We start from the raw sequence: 25,354 nt of genomic DNA, 5'->3' as shown, positions 1-25,354 counted from the left end.
CTGACCATAAACGTTCAGATTGAATATTCTGTCTTCCTCGCCAGCACTGTTGGTGGCCACACAGGTGAACTTGCCACTGTCTTCCGTCTGAGCTTCTGTCAGCGTGAGTGTGCTGCCATCCGGACTGATCCTTCAACAAAACCAGTTTTACATGGTCATCGTCGAGGTTTTGCAAAATTTAGAAGGCTACGATTGAGGATATAGGATTCATTGATGTTTTAATTGCAAACATTTTTTCTAAATGTTCAAAATTCAACCAACCAAATAATTGCTGTGGCTGAATGAAGTACAACCAGGACAAAATACATGTGTCTGAACGAGAGAGGCAGGAGTGGCAGTGAAGATGCAGGGCGGAGAGGAAGTGAAAACTGTTGAGAGTTTGGGATCAGTCATGTGGAGTGAGGGGATTGAGAGGAGAGGAGTACAGTGCAGGAAGGAGGTGGAAGAGGTAGAGGCGACTGTGGTATCAGTGACAGTTCAGTACAGGACAGTAGTGAAACCTGCCATGATGGGTAGTTTGGAGACAATAGCTCTTACACAAAGACAGGAAGCACAGTTTGTAGAGTTAGAGGTAAAGATGCTCAGGTTTTCATTGGGCGCTACTAGGAAGGTCAAGATTAGAAATCAGTATATCAGAGGGAAAATTCATGTAGAAAGGTTTGGACACAATGTTCAGGAGGCCAGACTCAGGTGGTTTGGATGCATGGGGACGAGAGGCAGGAGGCATCCTGGACAAAGACTGTTAAAAATGGAAGTACTATGCAAATGAAGGAGAGGAAGACAACCATTGAGGATCAGGATATGGAGGATATGACGAGGATAGGGGTGACTAGTGAGGATGCACAAGATGTAGTAGGCTGTATTGCTGGGGCAACCCAGATGAGACAGAAAAAGAACAGCTTGTCACCGCTAAAAGATAAAGACAAGTGATAAAGACGAATGTAATAATAAATTCTCATTTGAATAAGAGGCACCATTAGTGAAAGTGAAAGACTCTCATAGTACATTATAAAAGGATAATGCATTGTCTGTTTATACATTTTCCAGAATCAAATGTGCTTCTTTTTAAAGTGATAATAAAATAGTTAAATTATATGGTAGCTTGTTTCATTTTAAGTTACTGTCTTCTACTAAACAATCTATTTTTAGTCAAGTTATTCTACCTGAATCCCATGTCAACTGTATTGTTCAGGAGTTCTCCATCCTTCAACCACTGGATGGAGGGAGTCGGGGTTCCTCGGACTTGGCAGACTAGCTGAATGCTTTCATTTAGAAGAACTCCGACCTCTTTGGGCAGCTCAGATCCAGAGATACTAGGAGGAACTGAACAGATTATTAGAGAGAAATAATGAGCAGTTGTCACAAGGTAATACAATACAATACCCAGTATGTCGAGGCGGTAGGTCTTCTGTGTGTTTCCCTCCAAGTTAGAGGCCAGGCAAGTATAAATGCCGCTGTCAGAAAGTTGTGACCGAGCAATTTGAAGCTTACTGCCACTGGAGAAGATGTGCATTTCCAAAGAACCAGTGCTGTCTGTTAATGCATAAGCGTCATATAAGATGCCTCAACAGCAGCAGACTCATTACGAACAATTTAAGTGTATAGAATAGAGTTATAGGCTCACCAATGGGAGTTCCGTTTTTCAACCAAATAAGGTTGGGTGGAGGGACTCCAGTAGCCTCACATGCAAAGGTTACTGGGTTACTGATGGTTTCCTCCACCTCCTCCTCCGCTGCACCTTCGATACTAGGAGGTACTGAGGGGAACATTTCTCATTAATATACTAGATGTGATCAAACAATAGGGGGGATATGAGATATTTTGCTACCATGAATATTCAAGTGAAAGTTCTTGTCCACTTGTCCAGCAACATTAGTGGCTTTGCACACATATTGTCCCGTATCAGAAACCTGGTCATTTAAGAGAAGTGGGGTATGAATGTTGAATGTCATCAGGGATAACAGCTATTTCTTTATCTACACAGATAAAAAAATGTCAATTAGATGGACTAAACCATCATGTTATAACTGCTCTATAAAGTTCAATTTCCATTAAAGCAAACAATGTCACGCTCACCTCTGAGTTTCTGATCTGAAGCATCTGCCCGTCCGCCAGGATTTGCAAGTTTTCTGATTCTGTGAGCATCCTGCCATTCTTGTACCACGTTATCGTGGGAGGCGGAACAGCGTTAGACTCACACTCAAGAGTTACAGATTTCTCAACGAGCACATTGAAAATGACAGGTGATTCTCCACCGCTGTCCCGAATGATGGGCGGAACTTCAGCAGAAACAGTGAAGGAGTTAGCGTTAAGGATCCTGTCACCATTGTCATTGTCAACTCACCAAAGACCGTTAGGTAAATCTGTTTATATGCCTCTCCAGCTGGATTCATGGCCACACAAATATATTTTCCACCGTCAGATACTTTTGCCTTCAGAATCTGTAAAGTTCGACCACCTGCACGAAGAAACACAAATAGTTGGTGTTGATGTTGAATTCTTTGCTGTGCCTCAGAGCTGGGTACCTGGCATGATGACAGCATTGGCATTGGCTTGAATTGGGCCTCGATCATTCAACCAGCTCAAAGTCGGAGGAGGAAACCCAGTGGCTTCGCATGAGAGGGACACAAAATTGTTCACCACCACTGTGACATTCTCAGGGTTGAAGCCATAAATGGCAGGAGGTACTGCAGAAAGAAGAGTTTTAATCACAAGGATACAACTAACTGAGAATCACTGCTGCATCTCACCAAGAACATTAAGATGAAATGACTTTTCTGCACTTCCTGCTATGTTGTCAGCAACACACACATAACGACCCGTGTCCGCTACCTGGGCGTCCATCACCTGAAAAAAAACACTTGAGTGAGTCTTTTTTTCTATAGCGATTGATTAACCAATATTTATATTGTAGCACAGTGAATAATTGACACAAAATTTAGGGAACAAAATGTACTGATTGATCATTTCAAATCGTCCACAGAAAAGCAATTGATGCTAATTAATATTGACTATAAACAAAACAAAAAAGCACCTTGTGTTCTTAAATGCTGAATAAATAAAACACAGTGTGAAAAGAAGCTTAGTGGCATGTCTGAACTTCACATTCTCCCCTCTCCAAAACGTGTGAAATAAAAAGAAGCCTGATGTTGACATTTGGCTGGAGATGGATATTAAAGGAGGAGTTGGGGTCTTGTCCATGAGAGGGGCATGGATAGAGAGGTGCAGCAACCTCAGCCATGCCTTTGGTGGTGATATGGATATACGCTGTCATAACAGTGAAAGTGAAAGGACCACGCTTGCCCAAGTTTAGACTAGTTTTAATTTAGGTTCATCTTTTTAATGTTTTTAGGAGAGATTCAAAGGGATCCATTTCATTTTTATCAGACTTGCATTTGAAAGGTCATCTACAGAAAATGGAAATGGTTTTGCAGTTACCTGAATGATCCGTCCATTTGAAGTAATCCTGATCAAACTACTGGAGCTAATCGGCAGGTTGTCCTTGAACCAGGTAATCTTAGGAGCAGGGTTTCCATCGACATAACATTCCATTTGTGTAGTTTTGTTGACCAGAACCGTCACTTCACTTGGCAAGTCACTTTCTGTTCCTCTTATAGTTGGAGGCACTGATCGAAACATAACTGGGAGTTTGTAAATGATTTCTTGAATGCATTATTGTCCTTTGAAAAGCCACTCACATAAAACTCTGATGTCATACTGAATGGAGTCCTCTCCGGCCTCGTTGATGGCTACACATGTGTATCTGCCAGAGTGGTCTGTCTGAGCTCTGGAGATCTGTAACACTCTTCCTCCTGTAGACAAAACAGAATTGTTAAATACTTCCTGCCACTCTAGATGTTTGGCAGCATGATGTCCTTGTCTCACCTGGAAGGATCAAAACACTATCACTTGAGCTGAGCAGCTGCCCATCTTGGTACCAGGTGAGAGTTGGTGGGGGAACAGCGTTGGTCTCACAATAGAGAGAGATGGGATTATTGAGTATTACTTCCCTGGCTTCTACCCCAAAGCCAGAAGGGGATGTGGTGTCACCGAGTCCCCCAATTCTGCCAAAATGAGGTGGAACTGAGAGAAAAAGAAGCAAGCAAAATGTTTGGAAAATGAAACATTGCTCATTTAAAAAGCATTTCACATAATGGCAAGTAACGCTTTTGAGGCGCTTGTTCCACTATCTTGCACTTTGACTTATTTATTCTGAGCCCCAAAAATGCAGATTCAGGACAGTTGCCAGTCAACCCAAGTCACCTTGTATATTTACATCAAAGTCCTTCTCGTCCTCTCCTGCAACATTAGTGGCCACGCAGGTGTAACGTCCAGTGTCTGAGACCTGGGTGTGTTTGATCTGAACGATGCGGCCATTGCCTGTGATGGACACATGCTCATCCACTCGCAGGATCTGGAAGGAAATTGTGATTATTCTCGCTTCAGCAACTCGCGTGAGAGAAATATTGATTTACCTGCCCGTCCTTGTACCACTGCAGCACGGGCGTAGGGAAAGCCTGAGCTATACATTCCAGAGTCAGAGTGCTGTTGATCTTGATCTTGACCTCTTTAGGGGACAGTCCTTCACCTGGTATATCATTCTTATTGATTTGTGGTGGAACTAAGGACGACAAAAGTCAGTTAAGTCAGTGACACTTCAAGGTCTGCGCTCTGATATTCAATTGCGTTGTGTACACGAGAAACTGAAGACGACATTAGTCACACATATAGTATCGGAACATGGTGGTATGTCAGAATATCTCACCAAACACTTTGACCTCATAGTGTTTAAGCATCTCTCCTGCTTCATTGGTGGCCACACAAGTGTATCTCCCAGCATCCTCTTGTTTGGCATTGAGAATCTGTAGTGTCCTTCCACCTTGTAAAACATCATAGTTGTTTCATACATTAAAAGGGGAAATGAAAAAGCCTTCAACATCTAATAAGTAATCATTTGGACAAGGTAAGTTAACGAAGTTCACAACGAAAGTTTAAAAACAATCCCCAAATTTGAATGACAGCAGCTGGTGAGCAGATGTCAAACCTGGAAGCTGTCTGACATTGCGGCTTGATTCAAACGGTGTTCCGTCTTTCAACCAGGTGATCAGGGACGGTGGGTACGACTGGACTTCACACACCAGTGATGTTGGGCTGCTCAGTGTAACTGTCACCTCCTCTGCAGAACCATCAGGACCTGACCCAGCAATAGTTGGGGAAACTGTCAAAAAATCAGGACAAAAGTTAGCAGGCTTTAAGGCTGGAATTGTTTTTAGTTTTGCTCAGGAAGTAGAATCACCCACCCAGGACGTTGAGGTTGAAATGCCTACTGCGGTCTCCCGCACTGTTTGATGCTACACAGCTGTACCTGCCAGTGTCTACAACTTGGGCACCAGAGATTTGAAAGAAATGGCCATGAGACAGCACTTGATGCCGAGCGTCGGGCACCACCTGTTGACCGTCTTTCATCCATATGATATCTGGCACCGGGTTCCCTGATGGTAAAAGAGACAGGTTGGTTCATGAAAGTTCCATTCCCAAAACTCATGACAAACAGATGACTACAACATTTACCTGAAACGTCGCAGTTCAGAGTCAAGTTGTGTTTCTCTTTGACCTTTGTGTCCATCACTGTTCCTTCACCGACAATGTTGGGAGGGACTGGAAGTGGAGAGTATATCTTCAATATTCCTCAACTTTTTGGAGTAAGTGCTTTAACTTTGCTTAAGTTAGTCAGTCATCTAACCCAGGATATTGAGGTCAAAGTTCTTCCTCTCTTCTCCGGCTGCATTCCACACAACGCAGGTATATCTCCCAGCGTCTTCCACTGCAGCATGCATGAGGCGCAGGCTTCTCCCCCCTTCAATTAAGCACATTAATTACAACCATGTTTTCGGATGTTTGCATCAAGAACCCGTTCTGCCACCTGCTTTCCCTCGTGAGCTCATTCCGAGGTATCAAATTATAAGATAAAACATTCACAATATATTTTACCTGAGAGGACTCGCACAGAACTGGAACCCTTAATTGGCCGACCATCTTTAAGCCACGAGATGGTTGGAAGGGGAATGCCTGAAGCCTCACAGCTAAGACCAACTGGGTTCTTCACCACAACACTGACATTCTCTGGGAAGTGGACTTTGCCTATGATGCTGGGAGGCACTGGATGGAATACCAGAGTGAAGGACATTATTGAAAAAGTTGGACAATGTTAGCCATCCAATCTTACCATGCACACTGACGTCATGTTTGCTGTCAGCCTGCCCTGCCACATTAACAGCAATGCAGGTGTAGCGACCTGTGTCTGACACTTTGGCATTTTTAATCTGCAGCAGCCTCCCTTCATTCGAGACCTTTGCTCCTTGTTGGCCTGCAATTGGACGTCCATCTTTCATCCAGGAAACTGCAGGTCGAGGGACGCCATCCGCCAAGCACTGCAGGCTGACATCACCGCCTGTAGTCACGATGACATCACTTGGTTTCCCCTCACTGCGTCTGATGGACGGCCGGACTGAAGTGAGAGGAGCAGGTAAGACGAAGAGCATGCCCAGTGATGTGTTGGTGTGAACACTTTCTAGATGGTGAATTATTGTCCACGAACCATAAACCTGAAGGCTGTAGTCTTTAGAGGTGGTGCCTGCAGCGCTGGTAGCCGTGCAGGTGAAGGAACCTGAATCTGTTCTTTCAGCATTGGAGATGTGAAGCTGGCGACCTCCTGATAAAACTCTGAGCCTCTGGTTTGGCTTGACTTCCACATCTGGAGGTAAACGTTTCACCGTCTTAAATCTTCTTCACTATTAGTGTTTTTTGCGTGATACTCACCGTCCTTCTTCCAGATGAGGCTGGGAGGCGGGATACCACTGGATTCACACACCAATGTGGTCAGAGTACCTTCCATCACAGTTAGTGGGCTCACCTCTTCAGAGCCACGGATACTGGGTAGCACTGTAGTAATCACAACATGCCAGAAGGAGACGCTCACGTATCATTTTGAATATAATATAAAATATAAAATGGAAGCTAGCAGACATAAAAACAACCATAAAAAACCCGTGGTAAATTTATGAAAAACACAATTTGCTGTAAAATCACCATCATTAGTGAGCAATTTTACACAAATTAAGCTTTGCATATCACAAAATGTATTGCTAGGAATATGGAAAAATAACATTGAGTTATCTAGCTGGAAGGCAGAGGCAAAGTGTTTGGAGAGCCATAATTTGTAAATGACTATGATCAAAATCCTTGCAGCAAGAAGGTTGCGGGTTCTATTCCTGGGTCAGACCGCCATGCTTGCATGTTCTCTGAGTGTGGCTGTGCTCTGGTTTCCTCCCACAGACATGCTCACTAGGTTAACTGCTTCCTAGCTGTGTGTGTATGCATGTGTGTGTGAATGGTATGTGTGATTGACTGGCGAACTGTCTAGGGTGTAACCCTGAACAGGACTAAGCGATGGTTAACTGCGATGGTTGAGTGGCGATGTATGTATGTATGTATTTTCCTTCATTCTCTCATGAATTTCGAAGTCATGGCACTCCAAACATTTCATAAGATAATTTAACATTTACCCATTTATGCTCATTTATTTCTGAGCATGAAAATAAATAATGATATATATATTTTTTTAATTACACATGCAATTCAAACAGATTTTCTAAAAATATATATCGGAAGTTACTGGTTATTGCAGTAATGCTTCACTTTACATTGTCATGAAAACTCACCCCAGACATTCAAGTTATAGTTCTTCTCCGTTTTCCCTGCAACATTGGTGGCCTCACATGTATATCTGCCTGAATCCTGAATCTGGGCGGCATCAACCTGACCATGCAAATGATTTAATGCAAACAATCGACCACAGTGACACAGAAGGTAATTTACAATTTACCTTCAGAAGACTCCTATCAGCTGAGACAGTCAGGCCCGACTTCTGAAACAGTGGACGTCCATCTTTGCGCCACGTTAGCGTGGGGGGTGGTATCGCATCACTATGGCAGTGCAACTCCACCGGATGACCCAGCATCACTGTGGCATTAGCCTCCTCACCTTTGATATTTGGGGGCACTATTGCAAACGTGTATCGGTCTTAATGTCAGAGCAAATTTACAACAGGGCTGTCACAATACAGGGCAGTTTTGCCCTCATGTCAGAACAATATAGGAGTAAATACATTAAAATCATGTTCTGGAATCTGGAATAGATATTTTAATCCATGTTTTGTTTTGTTTTTTTTTACCTTTTTTAATATGAATTTAAAAGAGGTTACTGAATTGGGTTTCCCTCAATTTCAAATAAAACAGCCATTGTTTGTGGAAGTCTGGTTGTGTTCAGCAATTACCTGCAGGCCATTAGACTAGTCATTTTGGTTTTTAGCATAATATAAGAGAAGGACAGAAACAGCAGATGCCTTTTGCCAGACACAGGAAGCAGTCAAAGAATGGTTGTAATTACCACTACAAATCTGCCTTTATATCTCTGGACAAGCTCTTCTTGATCTCTCTATGCAAATCTATTACATGTGGACATCTGCATCTCGCTTCCATGAAGTGTCCCATGTCCTGGGGGACAGATTACCAGCAAGTAAACAGCTGCTCTGGTCGTGGCTCAGTGGCAGCGGCTTTGATCATACTCCGGTTGCCATCAAGCCCAACACAAGAAATTGGATTGTTTACTGCAGTAAACTACATAAGCCTGAGCCATACTTATCATATATGTGTATAGCATGGCTGGGCAATAATGGCCAAAAGCATAATCACAACTACTTTTGATTCATACTGTAAATCATGATGATTCAGAACGACTGGGATTTGGGTTTGTTGACCTTAAAAACTTCACTTGACATTAAAGAGGCAAACTACAGGCAAAATATGATCTTACTATCTCATCTTGTTTGCAGGATTGTCCAATGCCATAATCAAAATCAAAACTGATTCTCAATTAATTGCATCGTCCTACCACATGCAGTACACCTGCTTTGCTTCTGCTGTCCTTTAAGACATCTTATGGATAATGCTAGAACAGAGCCTGAGAGGAGCTGAAGCCTATCCTTGCTACAATGGTGGCAGAGGATGAACCTGGACAGGTCACCACTGCATCACAGGGACTAAATATATATCCAATGTCTAAACAGGACTTCCTTAAAAAGAGAGAACTCAAAGTATGACTAAAATGAAAATGTCCCAATATATAATTCTCTATATATTGTTTTATAACACTTCAAAATAGTAAAAACTTCAAAAGTATGATAATAATCATGAGGCAAGAAATATCTCAATGAATAGTGAGAACTCAACTGTATCTCATTTTTGATGGACTCTTAATGATGACGCTGATTTGCTAAGAAAAGTAGACATTTAAAGGGCTGACAGTAACATTTTTAAAACAAAATCAAGAAACCATGGATGCATTGCATGACAGCAAATATACGGTATAGACTTCTCCACTTTTTGTAAAAATAGTGTAGATAGTGTGATAGTGTTTGGTCTCACCATGAACTTTCAGGTCGTATTCACGCTGTTGCTCTCCTCCAGCATTGACGGCCACACATGTGTACCTGCCCGTGTCACTGACCTGGGCGCTGCTGAGAGACAGCACTCTGCCACCTGACAATATCTGAAACACAAATGGGTTCAGGAGCGTACATAGCACCACTTTGTTGCCATTTAAAAAAAATCACCTGTATTCCATGGGACACACTGGCCACGGGGCTGCCGTCTTTGAGCCACGTGAGACTTGGGAATGGAACTCCAGAAGCAACACATTCCAACCTGCCAGCCTCATTAACCACCACTGTTACTGTGCCGCCACGGCTGGAGATCACAGGAGGCACTGGGAGGCATATGACAAAGTCACTATTTACTCTACAAAAATGCATGAAACGAAGCCCCCTCAAAGAAGAAAAGGGCACCCACCGAACACCTGCAGACTGTGAGAGATCTCTGCCGCTCCAGCCACATTGACCGCTACACATTTATAAATCCCAGCATCTGACAGCTGAGCCCTCTCAATCGCAAGCACCTGACCGTGCTTTAGTATAGTCACCCCAGCAGCAGAGGTCAGAGGTCGCCCATCTCTGTACCAGGTGATGGCTGCAGGCAAGAAATGTAAATTAGCCAAATAACATTTTTTTTCGTGATGATCTTAACAAAGCTGTGATTGCACCTGCACCAGTGGACAACATAATCAAAATTGCATTGAGTTGGATCAGTCATCTCACCAGGAAGCGGGCTGCCTGTGGCTTTGCACTGAAGCTCGATGGGAAAACCAGCCACGATAGTACGGTTGACCACGTCCTTGTAGTCTGGAATACGGGGTGGCTCTAGGGTTTAAACATAGTGGTTTGTTGAAAGTGATTTATTTTCTAAAACCTGGCAGAAGCACAGGTGGTGTGACAGTTACCATGGACACTGAGACGGATGGTTTGTTGAGTTTCGCCGGCAGCATTAGTCGCCAGACAAGTGTATTTCCCAGAATCCTCCAGCTTTGCACCTATGACCTTGAGCAATCGCCCTCCTGACTCCAGCTGAACATACAGATAACATTATCAAGTAAGAAATAAGGACAAAATGTATATAAACACATTTCTGACAAAAAAGGGGAGAAATGTTTTCAGAATTAAGAAAAGGCTTTTAATTACACATAGCAGTGTTTAGATCCACTAGCGAGTTGATAGTGTCTTGCACTACATGTGAGCCTTTTTCTTAAATCAAAAATCAACACAGAGAAAACGTTAATAAATGTGTAAACTGACGTTTAGGTGCTCCTGTGTGGTGTCCAAAGGCCGCCCATCTTTGAGCCAGGTGATACTGGGAGGGGGAACACCACTGGAGATGCACTCCAGACTGGTGGGTTTGTGGAGAACCACTGCACGTTCAGCAGTACCGGTGGCACGGATCGAAGGTGGAACTGAAATGGAACATTCATGATCATAACAGCACAATAGACAGATTCCAACTCACAGATAGTCTGGGTACATTAAGAATCTCGATACCAAATCTATCGAGTCCCAGCAGCTTGAATTTACATTAAAGCACAATAATCACAAACCTTCTTGGTAAAATTAAATAAAAAAAATCTTTACCATGGACAGAAACATCAAAATCCCGCTCATGGTCTCCTGCTTCATTGGTGGCTACACATTGAAACCGGGCTGTGTCTGAGACTTGGGCTCGGGAAATGATCAGTCGTCTACCGCTTGCTGCAACCCTCAGTCCTTCACTCTGTCTGACAGGTTTTCCATCCTTGTACCACCTGTTTAACATATCGTGTTAGAGTTAGGTGCATGTTTTTAGCGGTGACGTCAGAGGTCTCACGTTATAACAGGTGACGGCGTTCCAGAGGCTTGACACTCCAGCTCCAGGGGGCTGTTGATGATCACCGTGCTGCCCGTCACGTCATCTCCACCGTCAATGAATGGAGGCACTGCAGACAAGAAGCCACAATGAAAATTATTTTTTTTTAATGAAAATAGAAAGAACAAGTGCTCAGTAGTTCAGTAGCCGAGTGATTAAGGTGATGAATAGCACAATGCTAACTTGAATATGGCCAACAACGAAGCAGCAAGCCAAAAATTGGCCAGCTATGTTTTTACCTTCAGATCACCACACCACAATAGAAGTTGGAATGCCAGCAACGTCACTGAACACCTAGCCACCTTACATAAAGATAACAGAACATCCTAGCAACTTTAGAATACCTGACTGGGACTAGAGAATCATTGGGGTTTTAGCAGTATATTTTATCTTCATGATTTTTTAAAAATGATTTTTCATTTCCACCACCCTTTTTTATTTTATAAGCATGAAAGAGATTCACAGGGAGACAAATTACACAATTGAGTGATCGTACGGTGCTTAGGTTCAGCACAGGAGGGATGAGTGTGATGTATGCAAACACCTAAAAGCTAAAAAAGCTTTAAGGTGTTTCCACTATTTTGTCCAACATCTGTAGCTGGAAGAGTAAAAGGACAGAGGTACAGTTTAGGAAAATAAAACAAATACATTGAAATAGGAGGAAAAGTGCTACTATAGGTTGGAAAATAAAAACTTGTAACAGTGGGTTTCTTAGATATGGAAAATGATAGAATAATAGACAGAATAATAATTTCATTTACAGGGGTTGGACAAAATAATGGACACTTTAAAGTTTTTTTTTTAGCTTTAAAGTGTTTCCATTATTTTGTCAGACCCCTGTATATGGTCCAATGGTGAATTGATCAAGGTTTATGCGATTGTGATGAATAGAGGGCAAGAAATTATAGGGAACTTTCTAAAAAAAAAAGTCAGTCATTGATAAATAGTAAATATAGTGTTGAAATGAGCTACTTTCTTCGCCGGGAATGTGGCAGAAATGTCACTAACTCATACACAGGTTCAAATCTTGCCAAAAAAGGAATCTTGGTGTGTAGTTGTGCTCTGAGCCATATCATGCGATAGAAATGCATGTAATACTGGAACATTTTAAATAAATGTACAGTCCAGAGTTGTTTTACTGAGTTACATATTTCACAGCCACTCGGCTGGGTGCAGCATACGAGACAATTATGTACCAGGGGTTGAATTTGCAGATATGTATGTGGTGTGAGTTTAGCACTAGGGACAGCTATATTCGAGCTGTGGCTGAGTGGTTACAGCAATGGAAGAGAACTCTATTGTAGTCTCCTGCCAACAACCAATAGGATTACACTTTCACTTGGAAAAAGGACCAAGTTAACACATAGTGCTCTTACTTCCGGCATATTGGGTACATTGTTAGTTCTATTACGAATCCTTTTGCAGGGCTGACAATACCGGTGTCCTCCACTTGAAAGACTCAAAGACAACATTGCGTCACAACGGAAAGGCAAAACATTTTGCTATCAATGAAAAGTAAAAGCAAATGTTACCAAGCAACCAACTAAATGATTCTGTCAAATGTTTGGTCAAATCCATCCTGCACTTCAAAGTCTAGTGCAGAGAGATACGGACATTCCAGGTGACAACTTCCCATGGGCAATGCGTGATGCTAACACTGCCTAAGGGCCTATTCATAGTGAGATACTTTCAGGCCAGAACTGAGAAATGCAATTTAGAAAAAGGAACCCTTACCTAAAACTCTGACATCATATTGCACGTCCTTCTCTCCTGCGATGCTGGTGGCCACACAGAAGTACTGCCCCGAGTCAGACACCGAGGTTGATGGGATCTCGATTTTCTGGCCTTGCTCAAGAATTAGGACATTTTCACCGTCCCGAACAGGAACTCCATCCTTCAGCCAGGTCACAGAAGGGAGAGGATAGCCAGCAGCCTTACACTCCAGTATCAGAGGTTTACTGAGGACCACTTTCATCTCAGTTGGGGTGTCACTTCCTCCGGATATTGTCGGAGGCACTGCAAGACGAAGTATTGAAAAAGTCAATCCTGAGAACTGCGAATTTCAAGGTCAGTGACAAAAAAAGACATAGGTACTAAATATAATACGGAAAAGACACCCTGTACATTATGGTGAGACAACTTGAAGACAATAAATTTGACTCTTACAGTAAACGTCTAGCTCATAGCTCTTTTCAGCTGTCCCGGCCGCACTGGTCACCCTGCAGGTGTACAGGCCTGCATCGGAAGCCTGCACATGCGGGATCTTGAGATAATGTCCACGCTCTACATACTGAGCCTGCCGGTGAGACACAATGGCTTCCCCTTTTCTGTACCAAGTGATGGTGGGAAGTGGTACTCCACGGGCCTCACACTCCAGTGTTACCACCGTGTCCAGCAGGGTTGTGACTTCTGTCGTGAGGTTGCCACCTTTGATGGACGGTGGAACTACGAGAACAAATATATATGTTATATGCTGATAGTTTTGTGGTCATATACACACACAGTAAAACATACCCACCATAAACACTCAGCTTAAAGTCTTTGGAATGTTTGCCTGCTGTATTAACAACACTACACTGGTACTTCGCCTGGTCGCCCAGTCTGGCACTCTTTATCTTCAGAACCTGACCACGATCTGTAACCTCGAAGTTTGGATCACCAAGAAACACCAATCTAAAAATTAAGGACATAAAAACTGTTACAAGTATTCCTGATCAGCAGAATAGCACTTTGCATTATTTGCCTACAGCAATGGACTGCGGATAACTACAAAACCATTCAGAATACGTATCAAGAGGCAACAGAGAACTGTACTTAAAAAGGAACTACTATCTGCATTATGAAAAGACTTCAATAATACAAACCAAATATATATTTTTGCAACAGTAAACAGAGGGGAAATAATACAATAATTACATTAGAATTATAATATAATACAATAACAAGAAGAAAAACATGTTAAAAATATAAAAAGTATTGCTTCATAGAATATTAAATATAATATTAAAATACAGATATCACAAATGGTGGTAAGCAATAAAATACAAGTAAAAAGAAAATTGGATTATTCCAAGATGAGGTGGCAAAGATGAAAAAGGAGACATGAAATACAAAGCAAATAATTAAAGAAGAAACATGAGTGTGTGAATGGTGGTAGATGGTTACATGGTAAAGAGTGAACCAATGTGCTAAAACAAACATACTTTCTGTCTTTGTACCACTGGATGGTGGGAAATGGAACTCCATGCACTTTGCATTCCAGACTTATCTCCTTTTTGAGGATGGCGGAGACATCTTGGGAAGACGCTGCACCTTCAATTGAGGGAGGAACTACAAACCAACACATGCAACAAATTGAAATAGACGGTAAGCGATAAACAGGTTCCAAAACTATACCCTCAATTTTTTTCACCTAGTACGTCCAAGAAGAAGTCTTTTTCTGTGCTGCCGGCGATGTTGATAGCTTTACAGCTGTAATCTCCGCCGTCCTCCGTAGCTGCCTGCAGGAGTCTCAAAGTCTTTCCCAAATCAAGAACCTGAACGTTGCTATTTGGAACCACCTGTCAATAGAATACCCAGACATATAAACAAACTAAATTCAGCTGAGCATACAACTAGATTTGAATCCCACTTTGGTATTCACTGGGGGTTTATTTATGTTTCAGCTGTAGCACAATGCTAACTAGAAATGCATCAAGGAACGCAAACGTGTCAGCGAAACAACTCATTTCCATGCAGATAGCATTTTCTTTATACTGACCAATCCCTTTATCCCCCCCAATTGTTGTTCACAATATTCAGAGCACTCAATTGGACAGGAGGTGGCAGCACCGTCATAGCTTCAATGACGGTTGGAAGATGTGAAGAAGAGGGAATGCATGACAAAACCTTCAAAACACTGGTAAATCCACATTTTGTCTCAATGACCACATTACAATTGATTTATTACATTGATTCAAACTCTCACTCTCTCTCTCCGAATGACCAAATGAAGCTACAGACCTTCTCCAAAATCACTTCTAAGGCAGCCTGTTTCCAAGCAGCCCAAGTTTGCCAAAAATACATTCAAAGCAAACGACCGAATCCCCTTTCTGACCTATGCAGATAACATCCAGCATCTCTTGGACACATGTTTTGGCTTTGCCCAAATTGATTTAACTTTTGCTGCCTGGTTTTTACCTCTTTGTCAGAAATTACTGGGCTTTTAATCAGCCTTGATCCAAAATTGTCCTATTTGGGATCCACAGCAATAATGGTCCACTTCAGGATACAGAATGGCGATGTTAGTCTGTTCATTGCTCGTAGACTCATATTGATAAACAGGAAAAAAAATCCTTGCCCTCCCAGTTATGAATGGTGGCTACAAGATGTTATTCAACATTTGAAATCGAAAAATGTTTGTTTTCTTTTAAGACGTTCCACCGACAAGTTTGATAAGATGTGGCTCCTCTTTATCAGCTACGGTGCAATCAGACTGTTATACTTACTGGGCACAACCCTATCACATCACGTCATCATGATAGAATATGCTATCGTGCTAACATACAAGGAAACACCAAGACTGGGGATTCAAATTTTGTCCTCTTATGAATCATTTTAACTCATAGCTTCTTTGCGCTCCGTCACTCCCCATCAGGAATTACGGCAGTCCTCCTCCACCTTCAAACTTGGTGAAGCTTTAATTGCTCTCCATCTTACTTTTGAATGGTCTTCGTAGCAGGGGGAATATGTAAATGGAAACATGTAGAGTGGTATCTAGTGGTAACTAATAGAAAGTCCATACCAGACATTCTCAGAAGATAGACAGTAGTTTTCATCAGGCCATTTCCATTTACCACTGAAGAATGTGATCAATGCACAATGTTATGAAGGAAAGTACCTACAGGATTTCCATCCTTGTACCAGGTGATCACAGGGGTTGGACTGCCTTTGACATCACAGACCAGATTTGTTGGCTGATTCAGGACCACAGACATGTTGCCTGGTGTGCCACTGTCATGAAAGTCTGGTGGCACTGTTAAGACATTCAATTCAAAAGAGTTATACACATGATTGAGGAGACGAGCGTCATCTGTTTTTAAGAGATTTAATGGTCAGTCACCGTTTACTTTGAGCTGGTACTTCCTCTCTGTAGAACCAGCATCATTGGCAGCCGTGCAGACATACTCGCCGTTGTCCAAGGGTGACAAAGAGGCTAGGATCAGCAGCGTACCGTCTTCCAGGATGGACACACCAGGTTCATTACCAGACAGTTCTTGACCGTTGCGCAACCAGCGGATCACTGGTTTAGGGAGACCTGGGAGAAGGACAATTAAGCGTGATGCAAGAAGACAATCAACCGTCATTGGACTCTCTGCTCACCTTTAGCAGGGCAAGGGAAAGCAATACGTTGATTGGCAACTCTTTCTTGTAGGGGTCTATTGAAGGGGGGCTCAAGTACCTCTACCACTGGGGGAACTTTAAGAAATGCATCAGTGATGAACTGGATGAAATCAGTGAGACAACCACACTCAAATATAACTAAGCATTCACTTCACCTTGGACCTGAAGTTTGACATTGACTTGGTCTCTGCCCGCAGCGTTAGTAGCTGTGCAGGTATAAGTTCCTTCATCATCCAGAGTCACTGGCCCCAGGGCAAGACTTCCATCAGGCTTGGCTGAGAAGCTGTTACCATCCCTGGTCCAGATAAGTGTGGGCTTTGGGACTCCATGTGCAACACAGGCAAGCTCCACAGGGTATCCCATCTGTATCTTCATGGTTCTGGGACCTGCCTGGATGCTGGGAGGGACTGCATCGCAAAGTATTTGTGGATCAGTGAGAAGAACAGTTACCTGTAGGCCAATCTTCCTTGGGAATATACTGTATACTTACCCAGAACACTGAGCTCAGTAAATAGAGTTAAATTGCCGGCGATGTTTGAGGCAACACACACGTATATTCCACTGTCTGACACTTTGGTCTCCAAGACCTTCATCGACCCTGTGGGAAGTTGACTGTGTCTAGAAGGAACACACACACGCACAGACAGTAATTAAATCGAGTAGAAAGTGAGAGTGTTACTAGTAGTAATGCTGGATTGCTGTCAACATATAGTGCAGTAATTGCAACTAAACCACATCAAACAGACCATCAGCAGGTTTAAGAGGTTACAGAGTGCGATTATCCGTCATTTAGTGAAACAAAGCTTGAGGTGAAAGGCAACAAGGGTGACACATGCAAAGAGTTTTCAAGAGCAAAATTCACAATAAAAATGATGCATAAGATGCTTAAGATATATGCTTTTGGAGACTTCACCTGGGCGAGTAAGGGGAGATAAGTTGACTCTCTTTGGCCCAGCTAATCGAGGGTGGCGGTACACTCAGGACCTCGCATGGCAAAACAGCATCCTCACCCTCCACCACCGTCACCTTCACAGGCTCAGATGTGTCTTCTGGATCCGTGCTTGACCTTGGACGCACTAGCAAAACATACAAAGAAATCATATGCTAGAAATATGAAAAGCCAATTTGAAGATCTATGACTTAATGAATTATTGGTTTATTAGAATCAATTCTGAAATATATTAACGTTTATCTGTGACTGAATATCAAAGATTATTTGTATTATTATGAATTGATTATCTGTACTGTAGATCAAATGTAGTGTTCACAAATTGAAAGGGATTTACCATAAACAGTGAGCTGGACTTTAATAGTAGCAGAGCCGGCAGCATTTGTAGCCAAGCAGAGGAACTCTCCGGCCTCTTTCCCCGAGGGCGACGTGATGACCAGACCTCCACTAGGATCCAGTGAGAAAGCTGGACCACCCAAGTAAAGCAGCTCCCCTCCCTTCAAACGACATTACAATAAATGACCATTTACCAGATTATGCAAACAAGAACAGTCATACACATAATGCAGTGCGTCCTCAATGGAATCAAAAAATTGACTGGTAACATCAGGGTCGAAAACCAAGTAGGACAGGTTTAACAGTTCTATACAGTAGGTTGCTGCAGAGCATTCCACTTAAACAACAATTCTTCTACAGCAACAAAGAAATGTGATGGAGTGTGTAGACATAAACAAAAGAGTGCAACACAGTTGATGAACTGCAAAAACTATCCATGGTCTGTGCAACCAAATGAACAGAATAATTCATTAAAATACCTTGGACCATGTGATCTCAGGTTCTGGTACACCAGTGGCACGGCAAGGCAGAGAAATTGGGGTGCCTTCAATCGTGCTAAACACTTGAGGTCCATGCTGGATGGTTGGCATCACTAGGGATACAACAGTGTTGTACTTGAACAAGTTGCATAAACAATAAACAATAAACATTGAGTCATAAAGATAGTCATCTATAGTTGACTATTAATAATCAGAAATTCACAAGTTGTGCTGTGTGTGCTGAAATTAAGATCAACAGTAGTTATAGTAGAATATGGTCATTATGGTGACGAATAAAAACACCGATATTTGCAACATGCAACAAAAGTGTTCTAGCCTAGTATGAAACGGATGGTAGGAAATTTTATGGCAGTTACATGCTTTCCCTAAGGAGCTGGAGAAATAAAAAAGATACAGCTCGTGAACATTACCATAGACATAAAGGGTAGTTGTGTGGTTGGTGGCCCCTACAACATTCTCAGCCAGGCAGGAGTAGTCACCACTGTCCTCCAGCCGGGCACGTTCAATGTGCAGGCTTCCATCTCTCCTCACAGACACGTACTGGTCTGAGCTCAGCTGATGCATCAGAAGAAGAGTGAACAGCACAGAAAAATATTAATAATTCATTCATCTTAACAAGGATGAAAGTGGTGAGCATATTATTTAACAACAAGTTTTCACAATATAAAGAAGAATTATTACTCAGTGACAACACAGATGAAGAAGAACACTGAAGAAGCAGGAAAAAAACCTTCAGAACTGTGTAGTAGAAGCTCTAAATACTGTGCTTTCTTTTTCCTACCAGGCCATAATTGTGCAGCCACTGTCTCTCTGGCAGCGGGTTCCCAGCCAGCAGCACACAAGGTAACGTCACCTGCTGGTCCTGGATCACAGTGAGCACAGCTGGACTCATTGCAATGACTGGAGACACTATGGATGCCAAATAAGAATAATACATTTTTTAAATAGACAAAACTTAATAAAAACAATGCCTAAACATACAAGGAGCAAATGTTTCAAGTTACTTGAATCAGAGGTTTATAAAAACAAGCCAAATCAAATACCAAAAAGTGCAAAAAAAACTGAAAAGAGTCCAACATTAACTTCTCACACAACGTATCCCAGCTGGATTTCATTTCCACAGGATCTACAGGATTCCCATATTTGATGGATGCAGAAAACCCAGGTTTGAATAATGTTGAGAACTCCTTTAATTATTGATATTCATGGGTCTGTCCTGCAGCCAACTTCTAATAAGATTCACATGCATTGTGGGAATCAGTGAGAGGGATTCTGGTTCCTATAAACACATTAACAACAGGGTATGCTGAGTGTGCTTTTCATAATAACAACATCCATAATTGTCCGTAAGTGGGGCAAATGATGTAATTAATAGGAGCCATAACAGACATGATGGAGCTTTACTCCTGTGTCAGTGTAAAATGAATGTGTCTTATGCGACATCGCCTCTAGCAGGGGGACAGTGGGGCAAGTCATCTGTGTAGGTCAGTACTTTGGCCCACACATAAAAAGTGGGTGAAACAGAAACAGTTGTTAACAAGGCACACGTGTTCCAACACTGTAACAAGCAGTGATGTGTCTTGAAAGATATAAAGGATTTATCACATTGTAAAAACACGGCAGTCTGTCACAGACAAGCAGGGATTACTGTGACTGTAAGATTTCTACTGCCATGACAGTAAGACTTATTTCACATCTTGGAATTAAGTGAAAAAACACCCATTTATTAGTACTGAATCAGATAAATATTGACTTTAACTTGATTTTAATTGTATAATTGAATATTTCATTTGATTATTACTATCGACATAAGGCACCATAAAGCAGCCAACTGCAGCACAGCTGGTGAGTCAGTCATGAGATGAGAATCCATTCACTGTTTGTTTGACACATGTACACTCACCCAGTCCTGTCACTGCGATGTGAGCTTGAGTCTGGATCTTGCCAAAATGGTTTTGAGCCTCACAGATGTACACGCCCTCATCCTCCACCCACAAATCTGACAAAGACATTAGCAATCAATCAAGACACCTTTTAATCGCTAAATATTTATTGGCTTTCCAAAAACAACACCAAAAACCTACTAGTTATATAAAGACCATCCCTTCGCAGACTGATGGTTCCATGCCCATGATGTCTGTTGAGAAGAGGCCAGCCATCTTCTCTCCTCCAGGTCACCTGAGGGGCAGGGTGCCCTTGTGCAAGGCAGGGGAGCGTCACGTTTGATCCAATGTCCATCGCCACATGTGACGGCTCTCGTGTGAACTGTGGTGCAGCTGCCAAGGTCAAGGTCAAACACAGCTGGGGTCAGAGACTATATGGAAGGTGTCCATCTGTATTTCATTCAACAGACAGTCAAGCACTCCATCACAACCTCGGCTCAGTCTAGACTAATGGGAATAACAGATGTACAGGAGACGTCTGCATGTTTACAAAGCCGCAAAAATGCAAACAGCAAAATCACGCCTCATTGGCAGACCAAAACGTGTTCATAGAAAAATGGGTCTGATTTTTTCTTTAATTAGAAGCATGTCAGACACTTGACGGGTAATGTGACTGCAGCACATGTATACAGGGATCTCATTTATGTAAAGCAGGTTAGTAACATTAGCATAACAGCGTTAATAAAGTTTTAACCCATTATTGACAATCCTCTTGTAAATGCATTATGATGTTTTATAAATGTACTAATAATGTCTAATAGATAAGAGTTTAAAGTAAAGTGCCGCCAAAATGTTCAACGAGGTGACACAGGTCCAAATTGTGACAACAGTACCTCCAACGTCCAGAGAGATCTTTCCCACTGCTGTACCAGCAGGATTGACTGCCATACATCTGTAGTCTCCAGCATCAGCCAATTGTGTATCTTTAATGGTCAACACACCAGCCAGCGGGTCAACATCCAAAGAGGGGGTGGTTCTCATGAGGACATCATCTGGATGAGGCCAACAGAGCAATACAGTGAAGCTAAATTCACTGATGTGTGGAGATGCTGCCAGTGGCATCACCTTTGTACCACCAGATCTCAGGCGGAGGTAGTCCAGAGGCAGAGCAGACCAGCACTGCGGTTTCTCCAATGCTGATCATTATTTCACTCAAAGCCACTGTCACCTCTGGCGACTCTACAATAGACAAACAAAGAGAAAACAATGTTTATGTCTTGATAAGAGAAAGATAGTGATTTCTCTTCTAGTCACCAATGTAGGTCAGAATGGAGTTCATTGTGTCTGTTCCAGCCTGGTTGCTCGCGAGGCAGCCGTACACGCCTTCATCTTTTTTCTGCAGCTTCTTAATTACCAGGGTTCCATCAGGTTTCATCCTGTGTCTGAAGAAGAAAAGAAATCAACCGGATTCTTTATCTAACAGCATTGTACAGTTTAAACCAACACGACATGAACATGAATGAAGTGTGGTCTGACTCTCCAACAAACACAAACAAAAAGCCGTAATCAGTTCATCCAGAAATTTTCACTACTTGAAAACCCGTCTAATGGATTGGTGACCAGTATTATCACCTGTTTGTGGCCATGAGGAACATGTCATTGTGTGTCCACACCAGACGAGGCACAGGGTAACCACTGGCAGAACACCTGATCCTCACTTCATCTCCTGTTGCAAAGGTTTGGTTTTGGGGATTAACCAAAACTCTAGGCTCCTCTACAAGAAAACAATACAAACAACATAAATAAAAAAAAAAACAATATGTACAAATATCTGTTGATGACTGATTAATACCACACAAGTCCAACTCAGTTACAACAGAACATTACCAGGAAAAAATGCTCTAAAATTTAATGAAAATGAGGGTCAAAGTGATGTTCTTCATTATTGCAAGATCTGGACATATTGTTGGAGTATTATACTGCTAGTGAAGTGCCAACTAACACTTCCATGTGTAGTGTTTATTATTGTTGGCACAGCAACAAAGACTCCAGGCCCAGGCTCTACAGCTGATTGATGACCAGAATTCCATCCAAGATACGGGGTGTTTCTTTTACTGTCCTCCCCCAGCTGCATTCATCTCTAACTCATTGACACCACATAAAAGAACAGATTGTGAACCCAAGGAATTAAAAAAAAACTAAGTCAAGCAATGCATCAAAAAGGTAAGATGTTGACGGTGACAGACATGTACGTGTAAGTTTGAGGTGATGCAATATCCTTCTGAGGGGCAACTTGAAATTAAACTGAATTAAAATGAGCATGAGCCCAACTGTATAAGGCACATTTAATTGCACTAGCGCACCGTAAATACAGCCTTGCTCTTTGTTAAGACATCAAAACCAAGTCACAAATTTTTACTGCAATCCGAGAGTGGCTTTGTGTTAAACTCCAACTATCACTTAAAATAATAGTTGTCAGTAGTTTCATGAGTCATAAAAAGGAATGTGCACTTCTTTTTTGTCACATGACTAAAGACAAATAACATTTGTTATTTTGCTACTGTGCCACCTTACATTGCGTAATTAGCCAACAATGGAAAATCAAGTATAAGTATGGCGTGCATTTTCCATGTTGTTTCCATGTTCCATCTATTTAAGAGTAATCTTGCTGCACTGACTTTCTGCTCTCATTCTTACACATTTGTAGCTCTTGTATAATTATTATACTATTATACTCTCATTTGAAGAACAAATACGGTACATTCAATAGTAAATTATCCAGCAAGTGAAAAGCATTAATTGCACCAGGAGAAAAACCCAAGAACTTGGGCCGGGATATTTTTGGAGGGTTGAAGGTCAGTTATATCACGTTTTTACATGGTGTTGCAACAAGTTTGACCCAAACTATTTCAAAGTGAGGCTAATAACTGGGAGGGAACCGGCCAGGGGCCAGTTACAAAACCCAGAGTTGACAGATGTTTAAAAGCTTGAAAGACCAAAAGGACAGAAAAAAATGCCATATAAAAGAAACCTCCAGCAGTCTTTCAATACAGTACACCTGAGGACAAAACCGCATAGAATCAACAGTGAAATTTGATTTGTTTACAAATTAAGTTTACTTAAAAGAAGAAGACACTTCATTAAACCATGTTCATTAAACAGTAAAAAAAATAGATGTACAAAAGTGAAATACATGTGGCCGTTCATTTCACTTGACCTGAGATAGATGCTTATATAACAAACAGTGTGTAACATTAGACTTGACAATGCAATGATTTTTTGATCTCTTTGGCTCCCGTAGGTTAAAAGGACACTCAATTCATCTGAGAACAGTTACTGCTATGACAGGCGCTGTGTAACTGTCAAAACCTCAGCTCGGTGTGAAGTACAAAACCATAAAAGCTGAATGAGACAGAGAACCCACTTAAACACTGCCAAAGAGTTGAGCACAAATGATTTCACATGTACATTGAAGCATTCAAGTGAATTATGAGTTAACACAGGAGATGATTTCAAGCAGGACACGTTTTGTTTGCCAAAGAACAACCAAAAAAAAAGGAAAAGCAGCTGCAAAGTCCAACACGCAGTCCAGCTCAAAAGCATCTGCTGTTTGGAGGAAAACACTTCCTACCTTGGACGACGAGGTAGACACGTTCAGCTGTCAGTCCTCCCTCGTTGATAGCGACACACTCATACCAGCCAGCGTGATCTGGCGTGACGGCAGACACCTGCAGGGAGTGGTTGGTCAGGATTTGCACCCGAGGGTCCAGACGGGCATCCTGTCCTCCTCGTAGCCAGGTGAGGTTAAAACCAACGGTGCTGACTACGTGGCAGGTGAGCACAGCACTGGCACTGGGTGAGACGGTGACATTGCTGACTGAGATGGCAGGAGGGGGCTCTGTAAGAGGGGAAAAACAATGTCAACTTTACAGCTTTTTAAACTCAGCCAACACTCACACTTCTGGGTATATTGTATTTATAAGGCGCATAATTCATCCTTTCAATAAAAAAGGCAGAACAAAAAACAAGACTTCAGTTAATGGCAATATGCACAAAAAGGTGGATAGATTTTTTTATGGTTTTTCTGAAGGAGCAGTTTTTCGTTAGCTCGACCTTCTGTATACAACGCAACTCCTAAATTAATGTGTCTTACGCGTTCTTTTCTGCAACAGTTTTTATGCCATTCATTCAATACATGCAAAGGAAGGGTGATAGGCAACCAACAAGGTGAAACCCAAAGTTGAGCTGAAGAAGGCAATGGTTTCCTTGAAGACAGCTGAATTAGAGAGAGAAGTCTGCAGGGTGCCACCACTCTGTCTCCATCCATCTGTTAGTTTGTTTAGTTCGTTTGGTTGTTTATCTCCTGTTTTATTATGGTGGGGTTAGTCTGTTCACTCTGTGTGCACCTTGTTTGTCTTGTCTGTGTCCCAATCGAATCCCTTCATTGATTGCACCTGGTGTCTTAGTTTGTCTCCCCTTTATATGCTCCTCTGATGGAAACTGGAGTTGGTCAAGTCCTGCCAACCCAAGTCATTGTCTTGTCTTTCCTCATCACCACAAGTCTCCGTGTCAGTTCATAAACAGTTTGGACGAGTCCTGTCAAGTAAAGTCTGTCTTCTTGTCAAGTTAGTCAAGTCTCCATTTAAGCAACAGTCTGGTGGAGTCTTGTCTGGTCAAGCTATTGTCTTGTCTTGCCCCATCAAGTCTCCACATCAAGTCATTGTCTCACCAAGTTATGCCAATTATGTCTCAGCTAGTCTTGTCTAGTTTTCTCCTCACCCTCTCTAAGGTTTTTGTTTGGATTAAACACGGGTTACACATTGCTAAGATACGACCCTGCTATGTGTCCCATTTCTGGGTCCCAAACCTTGACCGACCTTCTAAGAGGAACCATCAATGCAGCACTGAGTGGAGGAATTCCATGTGCATCCTGGCGCTGGAATGTCTCATGACTAA

The 25,354-nt window shown here is 42.1% G+C and overlaps 1 protein-coding gene across 3 annotated transcripts in view; it reads right to left on the bottom strand.

Moving 5' to 3' along the window:
• The window catches only part of hmcn1 (hemicentin 1), a 56,970-nt gene that overhangs the window by 14,953 nt on the left and 16,663 nt on the right, over window positions 1-25,354 (bottom strand). For 2 of the 3 annotated variants that reach the window (XM_053881574.1, XM_053881590.1), the window contains exons 11-65: window positions 24,030-24,296; window positions 22,031-22,172; window positions 21,713-21,840; window positions 21,524-21,637; window positions 21,292-21,450; window positions 20,600-20,791; window positions 20,419-20,514; window positions 19,297-19,424; window positions 18,926-19,070; window positions 18,495-18,607; window positions 18,017-18,176; window positions 17,644-17,806; window positions 17,221-17,348; window positions 16,886-17,137; window positions 16,710-16,805; window positions 16,450-16,644; window positions 16,232-16,362; window positions 14,761-14,908; window positions 14,552-14,678; window positions 13,867-14,021; window positions 13,515-13,793; window positions 13,083-13,364; window positions 11,310-11,418; window positions 11,078-11,247; window positions 10,748-10,902; window positions 10,396-10,519; window positions 10,214-10,315; window positions 9,909-10,085; window positions 9,674-9,825; window positions 9,486-9,609; window positions 7,886-8,061; window positions 7,722-7,818; window positions 6,820-6,942; window positions 6,599-6,754; window positions 6,227-6,508; window positions 5,992-6,159; window positions 5,744-5,857; window positions 5,572-5,658; window positions 5,301-5,492; window positions 5,045-5,218; window positions 4,766-4,879; window positions 4,476-4,621; window positions 4,264-4,414; window positions 3,886-4,083; window positions 3,699-3,812; window positions 3,439-3,626; window positions 2,751-2,847; window positions 2,526-2,687; window positions 2,345-2,458; window positions 2,077-2,279; window positions 1,829-1,910; window positions 1,625-1,756; window positions 1,384-1,533; window positions 1,164-1,323; window positions 6-130 (exon numbers count right to left, since the gene is read on the bottom strand). In XM_053881574.1, coding sequence (XP_053737549.1) covers window positions 6-130; window positions 1,164-1,323; window positions 1,384-1,533; window positions 1,625-1,756; window positions 1,829-1,910; window positions 2,077-2,279; window positions 2,345-2,458; window positions 2,526-2,687; window positions 2,751-2,847; window positions 3,439-3,626; window positions 3,699-3,812; window positions 3,886-4,083; window positions 4,264-4,414; window positions 4,476-4,621; window positions 4,766-4,879; window positions 5,045-5,218; window positions 5,301-5,492; window positions 5,572-5,658; window positions 5,744-5,857; window positions 5,992-6,159; window positions 6,227-6,508; window positions 6,599-6,754; window positions 6,820-6,942; window positions 7,722-7,818; window positions 7,886-8,061; window positions 9,486-9,609; window positions 9,674-9,825; window positions 9,909-10,085; window positions 10,214-10,315; window positions 10,396-10,519; window positions 10,748-10,902; window positions 11,078-11,247; window positions 11,310-11,418; window positions 13,083-13,364; window positions 13,515-13,793; window positions 13,867-14,021; window positions 14,552-14,678; window positions 14,761-14,908; window positions 16,232-16,362; window positions 16,450-16,644; window positions 16,710-16,805; window positions 16,886-17,137; window positions 17,221-17,348; window positions 17,644-17,806; window positions 18,017-18,176; window positions 18,495-18,607; window positions 18,926-19,070; window positions 19,297-19,424; window positions 20,419-20,514; window positions 20,600-20,791; window positions 21,292-21,450; window positions 21,524-21,637; window positions 21,713-21,840; window positions 22,031-22,172; window positions 24,030-24,296 — 8,418 coding nt within the window. The remainder of the gene's footprint in view (window positions 1-5; window positions 131-1,163; window positions 1,324-1,383; window positions 1,534-1,624; window positions 1,757-1,828; window positions 1,911-2,076; window positions 2,280-2,344; window positions 2,459-2,525; window positions 2,688-2,750; window positions 2,848-3,438; window positions 3,627-3,698; window positions 3,813-3,885; window positions 4,084-4,263; window positions 4,415-4,475; window positions 4,622-4,765; window positions 4,880-5,044; window positions 5,219-5,300; window positions 5,493-5,571; window positions 5,659-5,743; window positions 5,858-5,991; window positions 6,160-6,226; window positions 6,509-6,598; window positions 6,755-6,819; window positions 6,943-7,721; window positions 7,819-7,885; window positions 8,062-9,485; window positions 9,610-9,673; window positions 9,826-9,908; window positions 10,086-10,213; window positions 10,316-10,395; window positions 10,520-10,747; window positions 10,903-11,077; window positions 11,248-11,309; window positions 11,419-13,082; window positions 13,365-13,514; window positions 13,794-13,866; window positions 14,022-14,551; window positions 14,679-14,760; window positions 14,909-16,231; window positions 16,363-16,449; window positions 16,645-16,709; window positions 16,806-16,885; window positions 17,138-17,220; window positions 17,349-17,643; window positions 17,807-18,016; window positions 18,177-18,494; window positions 18,608-18,925; window positions 19,071-19,296; window positions 19,425-20,418; window positions 20,515-20,599; window positions 20,792-21,291; window positions 21,451-21,523; window positions 21,638-21,712; window positions 21,841-22,030; window positions 22,173-24,029; window positions 24,297-25,354) is intronic. The other variant, XM_053881581.1, reaches the window with a different exon arrangement.

This window comes from Synchiropus splendidus, chromosome 1, assembly GCF_027744825.2.
Source record: "Synchiropus splendidus isolate RoL2022-P1 chromosome 1, RoL_Sspl_1.0, whole genome shotgun sequence".
Classification (NCBI taxonomy): Eukaryota; Metazoa; Chordata; class Actinopteri; order Syngnathiformes; family Callionymidae; genus Synchiropus; species Synchiropus splendidus.
Note: the sequence above shows the minus strand (reverse complement) of the source record. Positions and strands in the feature narration are given on the sequence as shown.